We start from the raw sequence: 25,078 nt of genomic DNA on the forward strand, positions 1-25,078 counted from the left end.
TTCCTTTCTCTCTTTCCTTTCTCTCTTTCCTTTCTCTCTTTCCTTTCTCTCTTTCCTTTCTCTCTTTCCTTTCTCTCTTCCTTTCTCTCTTTCCTTTCTCTCTTTCCTTTCTCTCTTTCCTTTCTCTCTTTCCTTTCTCTCTTTCCTTTCTCTCTTTCCTTTCTCTCTTTCCTTTCTCTCTTTCCTTTCTCTCTTTCCTTTCTCTCTTTCCTTTCTCTCTTTCCTTTCTCTCTTTCCTTTCTCTCTTTCCTTTCTCTCTTTCCTTTCTCTCTTTCCTTTCTCTCTTTCCTTTCTCTCTTTCCTTTCTCTCTTTCCTTTCTCTCTTTCCTTTCTCTCTTTCCTTTCTCTCTTTCCTTTCTCTCTTTCCTTTCTCTCTTTCCTTTCTCTCTTTCCTTTCTCTCTTTCCTTTCTCTCTTTCCTTTCTCTCTTTCCTTTCTCTCTTTCCTTTCTCTCTTTCCTTTCTCTCTTTCCTTTCTCTCTTTCCTTTCTCTCTTTCCTTTCTCTCTTTCCTTTCTCTCTTTTACTGGTGCAGTTACTATGTTGTTGACTGAACTAGCGTATTTAATACCGAGAACACAAGTAGATTATGGTTGTCACATATCTTGAAGTTTGTACTCTGTGTGAACATATGAAGTTCAATGGGTTCTCAAGTTTTTCACTCTTTGTTGTGATCTGTATAGTGGTGATTTATGCTCCTCATGGTTACTGTGTAGACCGACCTAGTTTTTTTCCTGTAGTCTCCTGATTGAGCCATAGCCTTTATGAAACCTTGTCTTACAAGAAAGGCCAAGAGTTTCGTTATGCGTCATGTTAATGTTTATTTACTTACTGAATGAGCAGTTATTAATCAGAATTATCTTCTTGAGACTAATTTTTTAATACCTATAGGAAAGAGAAGCTGTAGTTTGATCACTTTATGACTTCTAGTAGTGTATCAAAGATGACATGGTTACCTGAAAGATGGTAAAAGTGTTGTAAAATATTGACACAGTACAGGGTCAGTTTGCTAATTGAGAAAGTTTTTTATGATAGTCTTGCTCTGCTAGGCTTTATGCTCAATTAGGCAGTCTGTCCTCATCATTCAGGGTTTATGCTGGAGAGGCTTCTACACTGGCTGTATTCCCACACCAGGTGTAATGTGTGGAAAGGCAGAATAAACTCCTTATCATGGTTAATTCAACAGAAATACAATTGGTTGCCCATGCCTGGTTTGGATTGGTTCTATGCCGCTTCACAATTTGTACAGAAATCTAATGCTAATGAATGGACTGAATGGAATTAAGCAACTCCTATTCTCAGTAATGAAGATAATTTAATTTCAAGTTTCTTGCACAGAGGAACAAAACGTACTACTTCAGGTTTTTTGCTTTTCCTTTTGTTTGGCAGTCTGAAAGTCATCCCCAGCCACTTTCTAGTGGTTGTGGTACCCAAAAGTATGTTTAATTGTATCTTTGATTGTCCTAGGCATTGATTTCTGGCAAGATCGATTCTTTCCAGCCAGTGTACTTACCTCCTGTTTTTTTGGAAATATTAATCATTTGTTAGAAATCCCTGTTGCAGGAAGATGGAATGATAAAAGAAATATCCATAACAAATTAATCATTTGAGCTTGTAACTCTGTATAGTACAAAATACAGAATATAAAATTCATCCTGATGGTAAGTCTGGCTTTCATTTTTCTGCTTTCTTTGTGTATGTGTGCCCAGGTTGGATTAGAAGTCTGTGGAGTGGTTATGTGTGACCGACAACAGAAAGTTGATCTTATATGTTTTTTCTTTGAAATGAAACTGCCTAGACAACCAGCTGGCTTCAGCCAAGAAAAATGAGTGTACTGGGAGAAAATGTAAATGGGTGACAGTGTCCATCAAAATAGTCACAGAGATGCGTTAGCCTGATAGCCTACATGGTTTCGTTTTCACCTATGCGTGTATATTGTTTGAACTTTAAGCATGCAGCCATGTGACTTCTAGAATTTAAGTCAGATGTAGTGTTGCCCCGTAAATTCAGTCTTGCGATTGCTAGGAGCAGGCCCCAGGTTTCACACCAACCGTGCAAGGGCTCAGGATTCACCAGGTTTCGTCTGAACTTGTCTTTGCCTACATGGAGCTTTGTTTGGGTTTGCTTAGGTGCAAACCCAAACCAGTGTTTTTTCTAACGACCAGGTGGCTGCTGCTTGGTTTTGCTTTGGCTTGTCTTTGTGTAATGGTGTGGTATAACCACATTTCCTTCTACAGATAGTAGCAGCAAGTAGTTATTGTGTGCAGAATGACCTATTTGTGAGTTGCAGGGAACGGTGCAGCGCAGAGGAGCATGGGCGTGGTGTGATAGCAGAGGGCTTGCAAGTGCGGACACGGGATGCAGGGTGGAGGAGCAGGAGCAGAGGCTGAAAAGAGGGGGCTCGGGGTGCCACTGGGGACCCCAGCGCTGTGAAGAGGTCACCGGTGGTTGGTAAAGAAGTCCAGGCTGGGAGCTGGGCAAAATCAAAAGAGCTGAAAGAGCAAGTCTCAAGCAGATGTAATACACAATATATAGAGTAAATGTGGACGTGAAATGGAGTTGCAGACCAATGAGGCAAGAGCAGGATGTAAAAGCATGTTGGAAAAATAGCCGAGGTGGGGGTCCTCAGAGTGGGGAGGAAGAAGCCATCTACGTCATACTCCTGAGACCACCTGTTCCACCCCTGCCACCACTGTAAACGTCACGCTTCTCCCCAGGCAGGATGTGGTACACTGGGGGTGGCTCAGTGTAACACCCTACCACAGCTGCAGCCGGCAATCTCAGGCCTCAGAAGGGTGGTATATGGGAAAGCCTGACAGCGGGGAAAGGGCTAGGTACTAGGAAGTGTGTAACAACTTTAAATGTATTATTATGAAGACTTTCTGTAGTAGTATTATTTTCCTCATTTTCTTTCTTTCTCTGCCCATCTAAGCAGTGCCTCACCCCCCAATACCTCTGCAATGGCTGAGAAAGGATGAGGTATACGTTTGCTTTCTAAATTACTTCTTTGATGTATACCTTTTGAAGAGTTGTTTCAGAAGAACTGCAATACCAGTCTGTATGTTATATATATTGTTATACATTAATGAAATACTGTATTAACTCTACATTCCTAAAGAAATCAGATCTAAAATAGGGCAGCATATCCATGGATTTGGATGGGCTGGATGAAAGTAGCTGGAAGGGACCAGTGAGTTGACACTAGATTGAATAGATCTTTTGACCACCAGCAATCCTTAGTGCCATCCCCCAGGATACGTCACTAGTAGCTCAGACCCAGAGACTGCTTACCTGCTCAGCCTTAGAAACATAAATGTAGATGGTTCATTCTGTTGGTTTCAAATAATAATTAGGTTGGTATTGAAGCAGAATTCAGTTTGTGATATTCCTAAATGGACTTTTTTTATTTAAACTGGAACAGTCCAAGAATGTGTTCAGGTCTTCTTCATCTGCAAGTGTATCTTTTCATAATCCAGTACTTCCTGTCTGTTTCCATAGAATGTCTGCGAAACTATTCTTATGTTGAAGTAAATAAACTTGGCAACTCCTTTGTGGTTTTTTTTAATCCCTGGGAGTAGTTAGCAGTTTTAATAGTGGTTTCATCCTTAAACTGTTTGTGTACATCTAGCCGGAGAGGACTTTCTGTGGGTTGTCAAAAAAACTCATGGAAGCACTGCTGGTCTAACCCTTCTCATTGCTTCTCCATTTCTTTTTCCTTTAAGATAATGGCTTCTCAACCAATATATGTTTAAATAGACAATGAAAGTTACTGGGAGGCTGAAAATTATTTTTTCATCGTCTTGTGCACACGAAGAGTCAATTCTCCAAAAGTTATGAAGAAGTATTGTGGATGTTAAGCTTGCACATCAGAGATATGTTTGCTTTCTTCCCAGTCCTTCTAGTGTCCCAAAGAGTGGAGACAATCTGAACAGAAAGGAAGAAGCCATCCTAATTGCTTCTTAGTCAGGAGAGCCACCATTTTCTCGCCTGTGAGCCTTTCCTAAGACAACCAGTTATTTTGACAAGACGATAAAATTCTGAGAAATTGTCTAATCTGCTTTTAGGTCCAGGGCATTTTGAATATAGAGATCTGGAGGCTAATAGCTTGCTTTTTATTGTGTTGTGACAGAATACAGAAGGTGAGAGTAAATAGCTAGGGAAGGGTGACTACTTAAGCTAGCATTACAACTGAAAAATTGTTTGCGAAATTACTCTGCAGGAAGTCAAGTGGACTCTTCACTCAAGTAGGCTCTGGATCATACCTCATCTTACCTAGCACTGACTATTGCAAGTCCAGTAACATCAGTCAAGGCTGAGGGACAGCGACTACTAGAATGTAATACAGTTATGTTACAATTAGTAGTAGAATGGATACTATTCTGCACAGTAAAAAGTGAGGAGATGCTGCTGCTTTTTTCAGGATCTTCCTTGAAAAAGACACATGGGCCCCGCATAAAGTGAGGGAAACAGAAATGCATTTGTTTAATGGACTGTTTAATGAACTAGGGACAATTCCTCTTCCCATGGAGTGGTACAAGTGTACTGTGAGAAAAGTAGTGTATGCTTATATGAGAATATAATATATTGAAAATGTATATTTTCTAAAAATTAAAACCAATTTTGCATGGGTAACTAACTTTTGTGTTTGGAAACTGCTGAGTGCTTTATTTCACAACCGAGGAATCTTTGCATGCACTTAAATGTAATCTAAAGATGAAGAGAAACATAAAACTTGTAACACCCGGAGAGATTCTGACAAATTCATCTGAAATAAACCACTTTTTTATCATTAAGGATTTCAGAGCTGCTGAAAGCAATGTATAAATAAGTATTTTTCCAGTCATATGAACACAGGGTTTTTTAGGATTTTGTGGTTTGGGGTTTTTTTGAGACTAGAGAGATAGATTTTAAACTATTTCATTCTGTAGTTACTGTAGTCTGTTTTTCAGTGCCAGAATTCTGTCATTTTTGAAGGGAGAATTGGATTTACTTCTGCTTAGCAGTTGGGTATAACAAAGAGTTAAATTTAAAAAAATTACAGAGCAGGAAGTTCAGATATTGAGCATTAAAATAAAGTCAAATTTGAAGCAACCTGTATGTGAACAAGGTGAGCAAATGTTACTTTTTAACATAGGTCAGTCTTTGTCAAGGTAGGTATGATGCATAGAGTACGTGAGATCATACAAAGCAACATCGACTGTAACGATTTCTGTTTAGCTACCACTGCTAACTAGATCAGTGAATCTTGAAGTATCTGATTTATACATATGAGATGTTTTTACATTAAACATAGTACAAAAAAATTGACATTAGGAAGTATTTCTTTATTGAGAGGGTGGTCAAACACCGGAACAGGCTTTCTAGAGAGGAGGTTAATGCCCCATGCCTGTCAGTGTTTAAGAGGCATTTGGACAATGCCCTTAATAACATGCTTTAACAAGCCCTGAAGTTGAACTAGATATCTGCTGTGGGTTCCTTCCAACTGACATACTGTATTCTGTTTTGAAACAATTTTTGAAGGAAAGTACTGGGCAGAAACTGTTATTTTGACAAATCTTTATGGAGTTCATGAAACTGTGTGAACAAAGTGATTCTGCAAGGCATGGCTAAATATGTTTTAAATTTTCTTATTGACTGATTACTTTTTTGTTTTCCTGGGGAAATTGCTCTCATACAGAAAAATAACTCTTTATCCCAGCATTTCTAATCTGTCTTGTGTGTTCCAGTTTAGACTAAGTAGGTGTTATTGCCATGCCTCCTATTTGGTTTTTTCCATTCGTTGTTTATGCCCTTGCAACCATTTTGGAAGGTCCACTCCAGAATGGGTAGGTGCAGAATGAATTCCTTCAGGATCTGTGATGGTAGAATAATGCTTTCTGCACAGATGTTCCCAGACTTCTTTGCTGTAGGTATTTGATGTGCATGTTTTTCCAGGTAAAAGCATATGTTGTTTTGGTTTTTTTTTCCCCTCATAATTAATAGCAATTCCTTCTCTTTTCTTTTTGCATTCTTTATCTGAAAAGCTTAATGGGCGTAGAAAAAATATACTCACCATCTTCAGTGAAAATAGAAGTCTGTTTCTGTTGATACTTGGATTAGGAGGAAGAAACAGAAGTTTCAGCTATTTCTGGTTTCTGAGTTTGTGAGCTTTCCTAGGACTGTTTCCTGAGACAAAATAGCATACTACCAAAGAGAATACTTTTCTCAGGAAAAAGGGAAAGAAATACACCCTGTATCGCTCAGCCTGTGCAGAAAGTGCCATTGACTATTAAAGGGATAAAGAGTACATAAAGTTCCAGAAATACATCCAGTCTTCTTTTGCTTTTAGCATTTCTTTTGGTTGTAGAGTGTCCTATGCTTATGTGGCATACAGTTTTCATATATTTAAAGGAGGACTTTGATTGTTTTCCCCCTAAAATGAAAATGCACAAATGAAGTTGAGCAGTCTTTTGAGCTGTTAGGTGATTTAGTGGACAGATCAGACTTTTTTTTTTTTTTTTTTTCTGTTGGCACTAGTCTTTAAGTTTCTTCTGAAACTAGCTGCATTGCTTGAACAGCTTAAGTTCTTATGTTACTATTTTGGTTGGTTATTAATGATTTGGAAGATCAGGCATGCCTGCAAACTTTGCTGAAGACATTGTTTATTTATGGTGAAATGCATGAAAGGTCAAATTGAGTATATTACAAGCTGTATTAGTTCAAAACTGTGAATTAATGACACTGACCTGAGTTACAGTGTTAAACTTTGGTATCTCAACCCTTACAATCCTTTCAGGGATACTGTCGATGTAGAAATGTTCTTAATTCAAGAAGTCCCTGAGCAGCTAATGGCTGGTGACCAGGAACATTCTCAGGAAGTATTGCGGGTTCTTGCCTTGTTCTTACACTGTTCCCATGGTGGCTACTTTTTGCAGCTGCTGGAATAAGGGTATCGGGATAGACTGAGCTTTACAGTACCTGGTATGGCCAGTCTTTATGTTTTTATGTATATGGGAAAATAGAGGAAGAAAACTTAAAAAGGAACAAGATAAGAGTAGGAAATATTTAAAAAACTCAAAGCACCTTAGTTCAGTATAAGAGTCATTAAAATGGTTTAATCTTAATCTGCAGTCACAAACACTAATTTACCAATTATAAAGTCATTTTATAGTATTTATGCAGAGGAATTAAAATTGCTTGGAATCCTAATAGTGAGCATGGGAGGCCTATCCCAAAACCTAATGTACTATTTCTTTCATATAACCATAATTCTAGGTTTTTATAGCAATTCATTTTTTGATAATAAAACCAATTCTAGTTACCATGAATTAATGGCTTATCTAGGTATGTATAATTAAAGAAGAGTAGGAGGCAATTTTCATTTTGGATTGGCAATTATGATATTGCAGAACTTACTGTACTGTCTTTTAAAGCAGTTTGTAGTGGTCATTGTCAAATACAGACTTTGAATCACTGATTTTCCTGGGTTTGTTAATATTTTAATTTATATTTGCACATTTTTGGTTAAGATGGAGTACAGTCTCTCTGAGTATAATCAAATGCATATGTAAAAATCCCACTTCTGAATGGATTAGAGAAGTTCTGAAGAAGTGGCATGTGCAGACTTCAGGTTTTCACAAATACAGATTTTAATCCTAGTGCCTACTTTGGCTAAAGTGGATGAAACAGATGCACCCAATGTTCTTTTAAAGCTATCTTTTGTTCTTATTGCTTGTTCTGAAATGTGGACTTGGCAGTTTCTAAATTGGGAATACAGTGTCTTTTCCTTGTTGAAGCCTGAGTGGACCACTTAGAACACCTGTATTGAACAACATATTAATACACTTTTCAGCACTGTTCAGTAGCACAAAAATAACGTGATTTAGATCTGAATGAGAGTAATAAATGGTGACCTTTGAGGAGACTGTACTAATTATTAAAAATAATAAGCTGTAAAGGATGTAAACTGGTTATTTAATCCTTCCTCTTGCTCCGGGGTAGGATCAAAGAACTTATTAGGACTTGTAGCTACCTAATATGTTCTTAAAGACCTTCAGTGGTGGAGATTTCACATTATGTCTGGCCACCTTTAACAATGAAAGATGGTATAACAATGGAATAAAGTTCAGCTTCTGTGCCTGCAGTACAGAAGATTCAATTTAGGGTTAAACCTGTTCCTAGGTGCTCTGCCTACATGGAGATCAGCTTCAATTTGCAGCAGTGTTTTCCTCATAGATATAGTCTATAGACTTCTGTTCATTTTTGCTTCCGCTGGACTCTGGTGGCTCCATGTCTGTCTTAGATTGCAAGAAATGGGAGTGCGCAAAACATTACTGCTTGACTTGAGTGTTTACCAGTATTACAAAGACCAGACAATTAAAGTGGCATTTTTTTTTATGTATTCTAGTATGCCTTTTTCCCCAAAGGCAAAAGATTCCTGACTTGCATTCAATTTGTGGTCTACTGTGATGTCTAGAGCTGTTTTTGACACAGCTACTGTATGTCCAGCTATATGCATCTATGCTGCGATTTTGCTGTTGATTAAGCTTAAAACCTAACTTAAACTACCTGCCTAGGTTTAATAGCTCTATCTTGTCCCTGTTCAGTGGCATCCTGTTTTCAGACCATTTTTCTAGTTTGTCAAGATGATTTAATTTTTTTTTTAAATTATATTAAATTTTTATTTTTGAATGATGAAATGTTGGTAACTATTCTGAGAATGGTTTTCTGGTCAGTCCTGATTCTCTAGACTTACTGTTAATTTGAGTTTCCTCATCTGTGTATGACACTCAGTTGGCTGAAGTGTGGCTACGATATTGGGGCTGCATTGCATAACAAAGAAATTAATATTTACTACTTATTCCTAGCTATTTTGTAGATATTTAGAAAATTCCTAATTTTGATGTATGTCCTGTGTATGCTTTAGTTTTCTTTACCTTATGCATCCATGACAGATTCTTACAGATATTTCCTGATGGATCTGAGATCTCATAGCCATTCTTTTAAATAAAGTTTAAAGTTTTGGGATTCAGCTAGGAAGTTAATCTCTGGTAGATGTTTGTGATGTGAAGGTATTTCTGTTCCTGATGTCCATTATATATACTTGATGTGCTTGTTGTGTGTTGCTTTTCACTTCATGGTATTGGAATATATGAGCTACAGTTTGCTCAAATCCAAAATGTATAATAAGATGACTCAAGTGTTAGTGCTGACTGACTGAGTAAATCTTACGTATTAGGAGGGCAGAAAACTAAGCTGACTCTTGATCAAAATTGTTAAAAACATATATGCATTGGTATCTGATTTGTATCTTTCACCATTTTTTATAAATAAGATTAAAATAATCTTTTTTTTTTTTTTAACAGAAATCTTTTGGACAGAGATACGTTTTCAAAATCTGATCCGAGTAAGTATATAGCATTTTATTGTTTCTTCTCATTATATATTCCAAATTTGTGAATACTGGATTAAAAAATTAAGTGGGTGATTTTCTTCCATGTCAGGTTTACATTGTCTTTGTGACAATTATTTAAAGTAATTAAGTTACACTTATAGTTTCTGTTACATGAACTGGAATTTTAAAGACTTTAGTATTGCTTTCCTGAGCTACGTGGTCCCTTATTTAGCAGTCAACCTACATTTTCCTAAAATTAATAAATGCAAAAAAGTATTTCTTTTTTTTCTTTTTTTTTTTTAAAGTATCTGTTGTTCCAGATCTCTTTCAAAGCTAGTAAGCAAACTTCTAAATAAACTAGAAGCAGCTGTTGCCACTAGTACATGGTGTCCACTAATCTGAGTCAAATGCTGAAAAATAAAATTAAGTTAATTCTTATAATGTATAAATCCTTAGATTATGGCATCTTGGGTCATGTTGTCTCCCCTACAAGTCTCCATATCTTTTTATCTGTAAGTTCATTTTCTTTTTTTAAGCCTGGGCTTTTCTTCCTTAGAATACCACATATTGTACTTATTGACATTGGAAATAACCTGAGACATATATTTCTATCAAGTGTCTGGACACGTAACCGTGTCCTGATGGGATATACTTGAATACTGAGTCATGTGACAGTGTGAAACATTTGAGTACTTTTGTGAGAGTATGTTTGTCCATTCTTAACCAAAAGTTTCTTGAGAGGGATTCCATAATACACTTTTGATGGGAAAAGCTTCTACTTCCTGCGGAAAAGCTGCATAAAGTTAGGAGTACCTTTGACATTCCTAACCTATAAAACATTTTTTTTTTTTTAAAAAAGGAGACGTAGGCAATACCATGCCTCTGGTGTAGGGAGATCATGCAGAATTGAGTGTCTTGCATATTACTAACTGTTTTTCAGTTGTCTAATAAAAACTCAGTTGTCTAGGTTAAGCAATGTTGAAGAGTTGTCGGTGACCTGTTGCCCCCGAAAGACTGAATTTAGGGATGTCTTTATTGAATCAAGGCACCTTTCAACAAAAGTGATGAGGTGTCTAATTTTTAAGCTCAAATATTATTAGGGACAAGTGCTTCAAGTTTTTATCAGATGGGGAACTGTAATAGGCATAAATTGCAGGGTTTGAGTGGCAGGGGACTGCAGTGCGACCTGCATGGGAGGAGGCCGTGAACCACCCTGTGGCTGTCACAGCTGGTTCCAGTCAGCTCCGAAAGCCATGTGAGTAACCAGTGCCTGCCAGAACTTCTGCCGGCCAGGGGAGCACACGGTGCTCCTGCCCAAACATATTTTAGAAAACAAGTGGCAGCAGCGAGGAGCTAGAGGCACAGCTGCTGAAGATACTGCTGGGAGCCGCACTTCTGAAGATAAGCTGCTGGAGATGCATTCTTGAAAGGGGACGCTCCGTGCAGAAGGCAGTACATCTCTGAAGGGTCTGTGGCCTGTGGGCAGCCCAAACCCAAGCGATTGTGGCTGGTGGGTCACCCGTGCTGGGGAAGGGACACAAGGAAACAGAGCGGCAGGAAAACTTAAAGCAGTCTTAATGTCTATCTTTAAAATATTTCTGAGACGTAAATTGGTGGTATTTTTTAGGGATTCAAAGTGTATGGAATTATTTTTTAAAGTGTCATAACCTTGCCTATAAATTAAAAACATACTGCTTTCTTGTTTCTGGTAAATAGCTTATTTAAAGCATTCAAATTGGTGGTGTGCTTTAGAGATCTGGTCTCAAGTTGCGAGTACCCAGTTACGCTGCCAATCAGGCCTACCTGTCACAGGCTAGCAGTACAAAAACATGGATACAGTAATACTGTCCTTAGTAGAGAGAAACTGTTGGCTCTGGAAGTATTTGCACTCAGGAAATTACTTGGCAAAGCAGCTTTGATTGTGGGTACTCTCCAAACAGTGTACATTTAGTTTTAGTATTCTGCAGGGTTTTTTTATTAGCCGATGTAGTTTGTTTGCTCCTAGTGTCCTTTAGTTGAGGACAGAGATATGGCCGTACTGTAAAAGTGAGAGGGTAAGGGTGCAGTGTAAGAAGTGCTATTCTTTTCTGTAGTTGGAAGTACAGCAGGGTAACTTTCCTCAGTGTCTGTTTGCTGGGACAAAGGCCATTTTTAGGCTGGTCTGTATACAGCAACTTATATCCTGTTAGCTGAAAAAGGTGTCAAAACCAGCATCATACCACTTTCACAACATCCACTTTTAGACCCGCTGAATTTGCAGCCATTGGATCTCATGGAAGATAGAACCATGTAGAGTCACTCTGTGTGCTGAGGTCTCATTGGAGTTGACTAGGCCAATTCTAATATGCTTTTCAAACTCCAGTGCAGTTATCTAGGGATCATACTGATAGTGAAAATCTGTTTTTAATGTCTTGGTCTTTTTCTCAGAGAGGGACACACGTGAATATAGTTGACTCCCATGTCAACATAAACAGCCTTCTCCTGAAATTAAGAAGGAACTTGTGATTTCTCTGGTTCTCACAGGGAGTTTGCTTAGCATTTTTTTTATACTGTAATTGCTACTCAGTATTTATTCCAATTCCAACCACTTCCCTTCAATATAGAATATTCATGCCAAGAGGAAACTGGCACTTGCCTCCCTAGAGGCAAGTTACAGAAATAATGTAGAGATATTAGATATAGATGGGACAGACTTGAATAGCCAGACTTGAATAGTTCATGAAGTTTTAAACAATACTAAAGTTTCTCACTGACAATGCTTTCTCCTCAGTGGAGTCAAAGCAAGTCATATATATTGATTTACTGTAGCATTTGGACCATTCTGTTCTTCCACTTTGGAGACTGTTTTTTTCTAGGAATATTTTTGAGAAAACCTTTTTTTTTTTTTTTGTACTTGGCTTGGAGAGAATGAGCTAAAGCAGTGCTTCCCTGGTGAGGCAGGGATAAGACCTACAAAGGAGATACAGATTAATGAATTTGGCATGTTTCTTCATCTAATGACAGTTAGGTAGAATCATTTTCTTCCTAGGCACTGGCTAGGCAAACTGAGCCACTGTGCAGCTGTGGTGGCAGCACCATGGTCAGGATGGAGTGTCCTCTTGTGGAGCCCTGTGACTCCTAGGTATGATAATAGAAAGGGTCTGATATGAAAGACTGGAGAGGTAAAAACTCTTCCCCTGGAGGATTCCACCATGGAATAATAACAATGAGAAGAATCTCATGACAACCGGGACAAAGGGACCTTCAGGAAGCTCTGCCTAGAATGTATAGAAGCTGGTCAGTGAAGAGTAATGGGGAGTCCCTGCTAGAATGGGGTGCAGGATCATAGGAAGATTTAGGTAGCATGGGGAAAAGGCCAACTTTACTGTTACTAAGACTTGTGAAAAGGAATAGATGTAGTGTTATGTTTGGGAAAACTGAGGTGGATGGTTCGGATGTAACAGTAGTTGCCAGGCTAAAGGATAAGCATATATACATTGAATAGGAAAGGACCAGAGTAGGGTAAGGGAGGCCCAAACTGTCTGGGAAAATAAGAAAGTGCAGACTATATTTTGGGAACTGAATCTACAACTGAGTGATAACTGCTGACACTTCCACCCTCTTATTCCTTGCAAGGTTTCATTAAATTTACCTTGAATTTGACACTGTGGTATCAGTGTCCAGAGTTAAAAATTATTAAACGTTAATGTTTCTGACTATAGGTATGGATGTATCTTCCCTTGGAAGAGCTCACATGGCAAAGCCTTCCAAAAGGGTTTCTCAGCCAACTTCCTTGTGAGGGTATGTTATTCTTCATCAATTTGGTGCTCTGAACTTCCTCGTTGCTCCCTCAGTTTTCCAGATTACAAGAGAACTGGTTGTTCAGCTCCATCTTAGGACATAGTTGCATGATACATTGGCTTTTGAAACTTAAGAATTTCCTGTTTATCCCACTTATTTCTTCTCCTCCCACATAACAATGCTATTAACTATTTTCTGCTCAAAAAAAATAATTGGTTGCTTCAGGAAGCCTTAGATCTCTGGCTTGAGCAGTTCAAGTGCTTTAGGTCACCTTCAACATACTTATCTGCATTTCTCCAGTTGGATATGACTTTGAAGAAGTTTCTGAGGGATTATTGTAATTAGTATGATATCAGGGTCTTTATAAAACCATCTCTTCAAGAGCCTTTAAGTATAGTGAACCTTACCGCTGATGGAGGCCAGTATCATGGACGGTTTCCTGAAAATTTCTGGCATGAGTTTTAGAGGAAAGATAGGAGAAGTTTTTAAATTATTCTAAATTTGCAAAGTATTTATCAGAAAGTCTGGAACGTATGTCTTTTCTATAGCCTTCATTAGGACTGACTTTTTTTTGAAATGTCAGTTTGAGATGCACATGTATGTATCACTGTCAAACTTGCACCTTGTACTTAAAATAAATTTTACATGAGATGATTATTAGTCTATATCTTCATTATATTTAAAGTACCTGCCACATCTGCAGCCTAGATAAATATCAGAAAATTGCTAGTCATACTACAAATTCTTAGCTCTTTTTTCCTTATTTAAGGTTTTATATAAATGATTCTTAAACTAGACAGGTGGTCTCACTCCTGGGATATACCTTTAGAAGCACTGGGGAGCCACTGGTAATGGAGGGGAATAGAAGTCTACTAATGCCTCAGCGGTGAAAGGGTGAGAATGTTAGCATTGCTTGCTCTAAGTCCTCCAAAGATTAAAAAAAACCCCAAATGATAGTAAACTGACAGACAGACAGGTGTGAGCAGCCTTCCAAAAAGTAGGAACAGAGTAAGAGACTGAATTAGTTTTAAGGTAGAGCTTTACACCTGTTTTTTAACCCTTTTATATTGTGTGACTCCCATGTCATCAACCATGGTAGGAGATGAAAATTGTCCTATGATAATCTTTTTTAGTCTTATTGTTCATAGCTGTTCTTTTATTTGGCTTCATAAACTAGGGAGATAAGGTAGCGCCAGAATGTTTCTTTTCTGAAAATTTGATGGTAGTGAATATTTTACAGTTGTATTGTTTCTTGCTTCTTCTCAATATTAAATCTCTCATTTTTTAATATTCTTTTTGTTCCACAGCTGCAATGCACAATTGTTACTTGATTTACCGTATTAACAGTAATACGCAGGGCAGGATGTAGTACAAAAAATAAAGCAGCAAATCGATAGTGAAAAGTGATTATGTTTAAGAAAAATCTGGACAATACAAATATCTGAATAGCAAAAGTGCACATAATCTGTAAAGAGCGGCTTTTCCTCTAAGTGAATTTCAGTTCTATTCTCAACTGGGGTTATAGGTATGGGAAATTTCTAATTGAAAATTTAGATGTAAGCTCTTGGCAAAATGGACAACATCCACAATAATATCTGCTTTAGAAATTAGTAAGACATTTGCATTCTTGAAACCACTACTGAAAATTGGAAAATATTAATTATTGCAGAACTGGTAACGTTAATTTAAAAAAGAGTTTCCAATGGCGAAATTGAAAGGAATATTTGTGAGAGCCTACCTGATTCTATGTTAGCAGTAGGGCTATTTCCAGAGAATATTTTTTTGCTTCTTTTTATCTATGGAGGAGACTTCCTTTGGCAACATTTCCTTCTTCTACCAGGGTTACCTTGGCACAGCCATTTAACTTCATTCTTCGTGTAATATAGTTCAGCAGTCTACTCCAGAGTGTGCTGTAAAAATAGGCTCGTTGGTTTGGATTCATCCTACTATAAGCAGGAACCAAAGCTAGGAGCATGATTGCCCAAGGTTTCATTTAGAGTAAATGGAGGAAGACAGACATCTCCGGAGAATGATTTTGAAATTTTTTGTAAAAGCTTTTTTCTTCTACAAGACATCTTATTTGAAAAAAAGTTGAATTGTGTTAACTTTTAACTTCTATGTGAGCTAAAATATTGAACTTGCTTTTTTCTGTTCTTCCTCTTATTTGCTGCTGCCTAATGGTATTTTTTTTTTTTTTTTTTTTTTGCTCCACACCAAATACCTTTCAAGTAAGAAGAAAATGTTGTTTGGAGCTTGACTTCATTTCTACTTTGGTCTGTTGATGGTTCTGACATCATTGAGAACAAAACCAGGCTCCTACCTTTATTGTTTGAGGCTGCAACCCAAACCAGTATTATTTTTAGCCTTTTGCTGAAAAATAATGATCAGCACAGGAGAAGAATTTGTCAGGAGAAGTGTTCAAATACCTGCATTTCCATTGTTTAGAAAAGGGTTGTAGTGGAGTTTCAGTTAAAAATTGCTTTATGGTTGTTAGCTGCAACTAATTCAAGACTGTAGAAAATCAAGTTTATAGCACTCCTTCAGTGCAAATGATTTGTACTTATAATAGTGTTTAAAAGACCTGCGTATAATCACTGTACACCTGTCACCAGTCCCTGTGATGGAAGCTGCAGATTAATGTGCAATGGGTTCTCTACAGGAAAAACAGATCTCTAAGGAGAGTGATGCCTGTGGGATTATGCTGCTTGGTCTTTCTAAACCAGCTTAGGTCAACAAACTTAATTGATTCAATTTTTTTATTAGGTTTTAGTTTTTTCTTAAAAAAAAAAAGATGCATATGCAAGATACTTAAATATATATAAGTAAATAATTTGAAGCAGAATTAAGAACAAAAACCTGAGAAGTTTTTTTTTTTCCTTTTTCCACTTTTATTTCCCCTGTCTCTTTCCAGTAGGATCCTCATTTGTTCTTATTTTAATTCTCTCATCTCTTGAAGGAAGCATAATTTAGGGTAATTATGCATTAGATTAACTACGATAGCCCAACCATCCACATTTAATGAAGACCTGCTTTTATCCAATTTTACTGCTAAGGATTGTCAAGTGATTTGCTGGAGGTCAAGCATAAGTGTTGCCTCCTATTTTAGAACCACCCTATTTATTAGCTCATTGCTGCAACAGCTAGACCATATTGTTGCCGATCTGGTTAGGCATACTGAAAACTGAGGGAAAACATATTACTATTTGATTGTCCTAGTTACTAATTTCAACAGTACAACAGACTACAAAATTGGTTCAGTTAATTTAAGAATATGTTAAATTCTGAAAATGACCTTTTTTTTTTTTCTTTTCACAGTCTGTGTTTTGTACACGCAAGCCATTGGAAACAAAGAATGGAGAGAGGTAAGATGCATATTCATAGATGTATAAACTTTTTGAGTATACTTAAGGCTGGTCATTTGCCCTAGCAGAAGAGGGCATGTCATAGCTTCTTGAATGCCATGCTAAACAATGGGAGTCCTATGTACCAGTAAACACTTAAAACCTAGTCACGTTAATCTCAATTTCCATATCTGTTTTGCATATTTCCATCAAAAGGGAAAACAAAATTAGAGAAAATACATGAGTTCCCTGTTTTACAGTCTCCCTGAGATAAATGAAATTAAACTTAGCTCTCAATCTGGACAAGATTTGTGGGTATCAAGAGAAAAAGACACTCAAACAGTACAAGATCTATGGAAGGATTCAACTGTGGTGATGGTCAGTGTCAGCAAAACTAGCCTGTAGTTGTGGTAGAGATCTACTTTCCCTGGGTAGTGTTTGGGAGAAGTTAGGTGCTGCTGAATGAAGTATATACCAGGCAACAAGGGAGGGAGGGTATTATGCATAGGTTGGACTATATCTTCTTAACCAATCAGTGTAAACAGTGGAGAGATATGTCTTAAGAAACTAAATCAAGTATGTCTAAATTGGATATCTACAGCAGATCAACATTATAGCCTGGAGCTGTCTCCCTGTACTTAGTCATCTAATTTTTCTCCATTAATGTTATTCTTTGAAAGGGTTGACAGCATTGGGGGAAGGGTGGTCATCTTTCTACTGATAAAATGCACTATTTAGCTGCCTTACAGAGAGGATTGATTGAACTGTTCACTGTAGGTGGTCTGCTGTGTGGCCATGTGTTCTAAGAACAGAGCCAAGAGAGGAATGAACTACCTTACTATTTTTCCCTGTAAAAGAGAGGAGGTCTGATGTTCTTATTTTCAGAACTTATATTTTATGTGATTACTACTGTGTAAAAATTCCATTGGAGAGGCCAGGGGCACAGAAACCAGACCTCTTCCCTTATACTTGGTGTCCTTGCCAGTTGGCTGGAGAAACATGTTTTCTGCTTTGCTGAAACATGGTGGATGGGAGTTTCAGTCTTGTCAAGATGAGAGAATTGAATTTGTCTCCTGCTTGGATAAAAGCTCATATAATGGGCAATACATGAAACATTGTACCTACTTCATTTGTAGTTTTTAGTTAAATTGCTGCTCTCCGTTGTTCTGAACTGTGTATTAGGCATCCTCTCGGTATACCTACTGTATCATATTCCTCTGATGATTTGTATGAATAAATGTCAGTTTGAGGACCCTAAATGGGAATTCACTAGCGAATCTTAATTAAATTCGCAGAAGTAGTGGACATAAACAGAATTCTAAATGTCTAGATAGCTAACTCTGAAAACAGAGGAGTCTTCAGGCATTCAGGTGACTAGGTGGCTTGGTGCTGTTTGGTAGTCAAGCCTAGATCATCTCTAAAGCATTTGGGTCCTTTTCTGGATTAAGATGATTTTGTCAGAAATTCTGGCTTTTATTGTTGTCTAAGGCTCTGTATTGGGTTTGTGTGGTGGGGTTTTGGTAGCAGGGGAGGGGGCTACAGGGGTGGCTCCTGTGAGAAGCTGCTCGAAGCTTCCCCGGCTCCAAGTTGGACCTGCCTCTGGCCCAGGTCGAGTCTGTCAGCAACAGTGGTATTGCCTCTGGGAGAACAGGTTTAAGAAGGGGAACCTGCAGCAAGTAGGGGGATTGGGATGTGAGAGGAACCCCTCTGCAGATACCGAGGTCAGTGAGGAAGGAGGGGGAGGAGGAGCGGGGGAGGAGGGGCTGCCCCTGCAGCCCATAGTGAGACGGCAAGCTGTCCCCCCACAGCCCATGGAGGGGAGCAGATGCCCACCTGCAGACCCCATGCCAGAGCAGGTGGATGCCCCCGAAGATGGCAGTGACTCCATGGGAAAGCCCATGCTGGAGCAGTCTGTGCCTGAAGGACTGCAGCCCATGGAAGGGACCCATGCTGGAGCAGTTTGTGAAGAACTTCCCATGGGCTGCAGGATTCATGCTGGAGAAGTTCATGGAGGACTGTCTTCTGTGGGAGGGACCCTAAACTGGAGCAGGGGAGGAGTGAGGAGTCCTCCCCCTGAGGAGGAAGGAGCGGCAGAGACAAGGTGTGAGGAACTGACCCCAACCCCCATTCCCCGTCCCCCTGCGCTGCTTGGGGGGAGGAGGGAGAGAAAATCAGGAGTTGAGTTGGGCCCGGGAAGGAGAGGGGGAAGCTGTTTTAAGATTTGTTTTTATTTCTCATTATGCTACTCTGAGTTGATTGGTAACCAATTAAATTGATTTTGTTTTTTTTCCCCCAAGTCAAATCTGTTTTTTGCCTGTGACTATAAGTGGTGAGTGATCCCTCCCTGTCCTTGTCTCGACCCATGAACTTTTCATTTTATTTTCTCCTCCCCGTCCCACCAGCGGTTGAGGAGTGAGCGAGCAGCCACGTGGTGCTTTGTTGCCAGCTGGGCTTAAACCATGACAGGTTCATATGTAATTTTGTGGAATTTTCTTACTTCTCTGGTGTAACTTAAAATAAGTATTAACCATTATTAATATCATCATTTTCCTGATAGTAAAATTATAACATTATCACCTTACTTAGTAAATGTTCCATGTGCTTGTTTTGAGGTGATTTAGGAGATTGTCAATGGAAAGATTCCATCTGCTCTCGATTTTAAAAGATCCAATTTTGTAATGGTTGAAGTGTGTCACCACCTTATATTGTCTTCTGCCATTTTTTCACCTTCACCAAAGCAAAAACACCTGAACAGGGCAGTGTGCAACTTTATTGCTTGTATTGCATCTTTACACTGATTAGAGAGTATCTTGGCTAGGTGATGCACTTCGGCATGTGGTTAATGGTATCATATACCAGTTTAGGAACTACAGGAGTTAAACCAAACTTTTGACATGGCAGTTGCTAGAAAACCTTGGTTTTTTTCTTTTAAGACGTAATTATCTCTGTCTTGTCTATCAAGAGAAGGTCTAGGTATAGGTATTTACAACTCAGTTGACTGTTTAAACTATTTATAGTTAATGGGAAAAGGTAACAACCTGAGGGGCAGTTCATCAGACCTAATTTAGATGTCTGCATTTGATCAGATGAATCATTCTTTAGAAATGCCTCCAAGTGATGATCAAAAGCCTACACTTTTGACTATGTCAGATATAAAGTCTGGTGAGGAGAATCCTATTCCTAGTAGCTGTTATGACAGTCAAAATTCAGAGGTTGGCATGATAGAGGGGCTGAGTCGGGGTTGCATTTTATATGTTGTGGTGTATTATATTTAGACCAGTGGTAAAAAATAAGGTGATAGGTAGAAGATTAGTTGATATATACATTAGATGAGTAATCGCATATCTTTATTTTCATGCTTTTTCTGCCTGCAGTGGTGAATGCACTAATACTGTGTTTTTCAATAAAATTCTGTATATGTGTCCATTTTGTTGCATTTAAGCATTTTTTTAATATTTTACTGGCTTGTAGAGGTGGAATTCACCTGGAACTGTTTGGAGAAGACAAAACTGAGACAAATAATAAGCCCCTGATGATATGTGTAAACATTAAATAATGGTGTTCAGTCATGGCAACATACTTTACTTTGTTTCTGTTCCATATCCTTTTATGCATACTTCTCTTCCTTCTTTTGCATAATTACTTTCTTTTGAACACTACAGAAAGTACTTGGGGATCATAAACACGGTAAATAATTTCATAGTCTCCATAAATTCCCTAGCACTCTATTCTAGTGCTTTTTTTTTTTCCCCTTCAGCTAAGCTATTCAGATGAATTCAATACAATAGTTAAATCAAACCCTTATTTAATGAAGGGTAGATGTTTTCTGGGTGCTGACTCCTGTTTGCCTGTGGTACAGATTCCAGTGTTTTTTACCTAGTAGTATTCTTGCACACCAAATCCTCAGCAAAGAATGAAAATGTTTTGTTCTAAATTTAATAGGGTGTTGTTTCTTGAAACAGTTTCCCTGTTTTCACTTACAGTGTGATCATCAGGTATTTCAATTAATATAATTGGCAACAAATGCATCATCAGAACCTGAGCTTCAGTTTTAAAGTATTTACTTCCCTTTACTTTCTGACGACACATTTGAAATATGGCTAAGTATAAGTTACGGTTACCTACAGAAGCCTTAAATAATATATTGAAAGAATCTGAATTTCTTCATTTTGAAGAGGGTGTTAATTCTGAAAATAAGATGGAGCACTTCAAAGGTGAATGTTAAATAACTAATAGACATTGTAAAACACTCAACCAACTGCAGTTTTACTGACAATATCCACCAATGGTAAGTGTTAAAGAACTGCCTATGGAGCAAGGCTCTGAGTCTCTGGTCTATCTGCTGTAAGAATACATTGGATGCAAATTAAATTTGTATACCTGTCTGGAAGTCTGTTCTCTTGCTGCTCCTTATTATGCTGATTTCCAGCTTCATGGGCTGCCAAATGTTATTTTATATCCTCAGTAAATTTCCATTGTGTCTTCTAAAATTGTTCATGGCTTCCCATTCTTCAGGTTCATTAATTCTATTCACTTTTTTTTTTTAATCTGGACTAAATACACTGGAGACAAGAAAAAGCATCTTTTTTGATTGAGTCATGAAACTGAGAGAGCAGGCAGTTAGGCAAGTTTGTAGTGGAATCCCAAGATAGCAAAGGTGACCAGTTTGTAAGGAAATTAAAAAATACTGTCATGAGCTGTACCTAGTCCCTATACTGTACAGTTTATCAATGGAAAGACTTCTCCCTTTATGTGCTCACATTGCTTATTCAGCCATCCTAACTTCTGTATTAAGATAGCTGTTACTTTTTTTCCTCATGTGCATATAGTATTTTATTCATCCATGTGGAATTTCATCTACCATTTTATTGTCTGATCACTCAGTATGAATAACGTTGTTCTGCCAAGTCTTCGTAGTTGCCTTTTATATATTTATCTTGTTTAATTCAGTAAAAATCTATTTGTCTTGTAACTTTATTTATTCAGTCCCTGCTCCAGATCGTTCAGGCATGTATGGTACTGCATGGTTACACCCATGGACATCCAAGTCCATAGGAACTTGAGACCTTGCAGGGAGTCTTCATCCAGGAAATTGACTGCTTATTCTTATGTTTTCTTTCCAATCTACTAATAAATCAATAAATTATTGTAATAATAAAAATAATTAATTAGTAAATTATAAGTAATGATAATTAACTTATGACATTAATTGATCTCCAAGAGGCGAATATCGTCCCCTTCTATCATAAGATACTAGATAATGGTGTTCCCCAGGGCTCAGTATTGGGGCCAGTTCTGTTTAATAACTTTATCAATGATCTGGACGAGGGGATCGAGTGCACCATTCATAAGTTTGGAGACGATACCAAGTTGGGAGGGAAGGTTGATCTGCTTGAGGGTAGGGAGGCTCTACAGAGGGATCTGGACAGGCTGGGTCGATGGGCCGAGGCCAATTGTATGAGGTTGAACAAGGCCAAGTGCCGGGTCCCGCACTTGGGTCACAACAACCCCATGCAGCGCTACAGGCTGGGGGAAGAGTGGCTGGAAAGCTGCCCGGCAGAAAAGGACCTGGGGGGTGTTGCTTGACAGCCAGTTGATCATGAGCCAGCAGTGTGCCCAGGTGGCCAAGAAGGCCAACAGCATCCTGGCCTGCATCAGAAACAGTGTGGCCAGCAGGAGCAGGGACGTGGTTGTTCCCCTGTACTGGGCGCTGGTGAGGCCGCACCTCGAGTCCTGTGTTCAGTTTTGGGCCCCTCACTACAGGAAAGACATTGAGGTGCTGGAGCGTGTCCAGAGAAGGGCAACGAAGCTGGTGAAGGGCTTGGAGCACAAGTCATATGAAGAGTGGCTGAGGGAACCAGCGTTGTTTACCCTAAAGAAAAGGAGGCTGAGGGGAGACCTTATCGCTCTCTACAACTACCAGAAAGGAGGTTGTAGTGAGGTGGGTGTTGGTCTCTTCTATCAAGTAACAAGTGATAGGACAAGAGGAAACAGCCTCAGGTTGTGCCAGGGCAGGTTCAGATTGGATGTTAGAAGAAATTTCTTCACCAAAATGGTTGTCAAGCATTGGAACAGGGTGCCTAGGGAAGTGGTTGAGACACCATCCCTGGAGGTATTTGAAAGATGTGTAGATATGGCACTTAGGGACATGGTTTAGTGGTGGACTTGGCAGTGCTAGGCTAACAGTTGGACTTGATGATCTTAAAGGTCTTTTCCAACCTAAATGATTCTGATTCTGTGATAATCTGACTGATTTTGTTCAAAGTGGACATACTCGTGTGTTTAGTAGTTAAGCATTTCACTGCAGCATCTACCATTTTGATTACCATTTGAACCATAGTAAGACATGCTTTTGAGTCTCCTTTGTAGATTTTTGAAGCCTGTCTTAATGAAAATGACAAAGGCTAGACGTTTTATAATCGACATTTATTGATATTTAGATTTTGGGGTTTTTTAGAGTACTGGTGAAGTTTCTTTGGAACAATAGTCTATATCTTCTTTAGCAGAGGGAAATGGCATAAATAGGAATGTGATTTCTAGCAGATTAGTAGAAAAAGTTTCAGTACAAGGAAGCAAAGGATGGAGAGTATGCAAGAAGCCTATACTGTCCCAGTTGTGAAGAAAGAATAAATTTTGCTGCTGCATGATACTCAGTTCACTGGAAAGCTTTCTCTGGCAGATTTCTCGAAAGAATCAACTGCTTGAGGGAATTAGGACAGTTGGAATAAAAGAACATAATCTTTTCAAGGTAGTCATGTTTCCTTTCAAAGGAAACAGTTAATGGAAAAAAGCCAAAGCACAGAAAAATGAGGAATCCTTTCTGATTTTTATATACCTATGATTGTACAACCATCAGTTAAAAAGGGTTATGTAGAAATCACCATCATATGTACATGCAGTATACAGATTTCGTATGAGTATCTGCATGCATGTTAGAGGAATGTTGCGGTTTTTCTGATAATTAGTATGAGTTTATGTATTAAAAACATTATTCTTCCTTTGGGACAAACACGCTGCAGAATATTTTATGACTATGCTTTTTTCCAAGTGGGGTTGGCAGTTGTGAATTTTTTGTTTCCTTCCTTGTAGTCTCTGTAATTCTGATTATTTGAGACAGGTGTTATAACAGGCTCATTTTATTGCTACTGTGTTTCTTTCTCCACAATTCCAGTTTCTTATTTGTTCTGTTCACATGTAGTCAAGCTAGATTACAAACTCTGAGAAGAGGGTTATCTTTTGTTGAGTGTTCATATACCATTTTGTGCAGTGAGCTTGCAATGGAGAGTGTTACCTGGAGCTTCCTAAAGAACTTTCAAAAGCCATTTAGATAGAACCAAGAACCTAGTGATAGTTTAAACGATTTTTTAGTTCTTTAGTTTCCTAGAATTGTAACAGAATACTAGGTTCTGACTGTTCACATTTCAGGAAAGATGTTTAAAAGACAAAGGACTAGAGATAAAAGTAATGAATTATTAAAAGATTAAATAACATATGCTACACTGCAAAACTTAAACTCAAATTATTTTCCTAATCAAGGAGTGAATTACAGATAATTTTAATCAGCTATATATATAACACTAAGAACATAACTTTCATAATGGAAAATGTTTCTGTCTGACAAAGGTATAGAAAGATCCAAAAGACAGAAAAGGAAGTGAAATAAAAATCAGGCAAGAAACAAGAACTTCTTGTTCAGAATGGGGGTGATTTAACTTTTGCAACAACTTCATTGCAATTGTGGTAAATCACTGCAGATTTTTAAAAAACAAGAGAATAGTGCTTACTAGATATTATTCTCAAGTTCACTCACAGCCATAAAGTTGAAGCAAGAATTAATTCAGAGAATTCATATAGAAGGTGGTTAGCAGAGGGTTGGTTTAGACTCTCATAGGTACAACAGTTGCTTTGTATCTTTGGTATTGGACTTACCCAACTTGCTAGTCTTTTATAAGTCTGATGTTAAAATGAAGGTTATGATTTTCCATTAACCTTGTAGCCCCTTAGGCTGGATCACTAGACTGAGATGCCATAAAAATTCAAATGACTAAATAAATTTTAAAAATCCCCTTCTACCAGGATAGCTTGCATTAGGAGGTGACAAAGACTCTCCATCTTGGGAAATCCAGGAAAGGGACTCTGTTGTTGATTTTCTTTGTTGAACATTTATTTCCTTTAAATAGTTAAATTGATTCTGTTACTCTCCTGAATGACATTTCTAAAGGTACTTGCTTGTTGGCCATGTTAAGATTTTAGCTTTACACAACTATTAGTGGGGAAAGTAGGCCATGTGGAGAACTAATTAATTAGCAACTATGTTATTAGTCGTAAGTGACTGGATTATAGAAATAACCTGTTCTGCTTAAAAAAGGCTATAGGTAATTGGGAAAGTAGATTTAAAAAGATGATTCTTTATTTAGCTGAAAAGTGTAGACCTGTGATTTTGAGAGGCCAGCATTTTAATGTCATCTATAAGATAAATTTTAATAGTAAATTGTCAGTTATTTCTTCACAGAAAACTAATATAAATAATCATTTGTGTAGCCCTTGGAAAAAAGTAAACAGACCAAAAAACTGAAACCTCAATTAA

General features: G+C 38.1%; 1 protein-coding gene across 7 annotated transcripts in view; it reads left to right on the forward strand.

Moving 5' to 3' along the window:
* Nucleotides 1-25,078, forward strand: part of CPNE8 (copine 8) — a 103,926-nt gene that overhangs the window by 2,842 nt on the left and 76,006 nt on the right. For 6 of the 7 annotated variants that reach the window (XM_069801872.1, XM_069801874.1, XM_069801876.1 and 3 more), the window contains exons 2-3: nucleotides 9,342-9,382; nucleotides 16,466-16,512. In XM_069801872.1, coding sequence (XP_069657973.1) covers nucleotides 9,342-9,382; nucleotides 16,466-16,512 — 88 coding nt within the window. Of the gene's footprint in view, nucleotides 1-9,341; nucleotides 9,383-13,071; nucleotides 13,151-16,465; nucleotides 16,513-25,078 lie in introns of all 7 variants that reach the window. The other variant, XM_069801873.1, reaches the window with a different exon arrangement.

Source organism: Haliaeetus albicilla, chromosome 14, assembly GCF_947461875.1.
Source record: "Haliaeetus albicilla chromosome 14, bHalAlb1.1, whole genome shotgun sequence".
NCBI lineage: Eukaryota > Metazoa > Chordata > Aves > Accipitriformes > Accipitridae > Haliaeetus > Haliaeetus albicilla.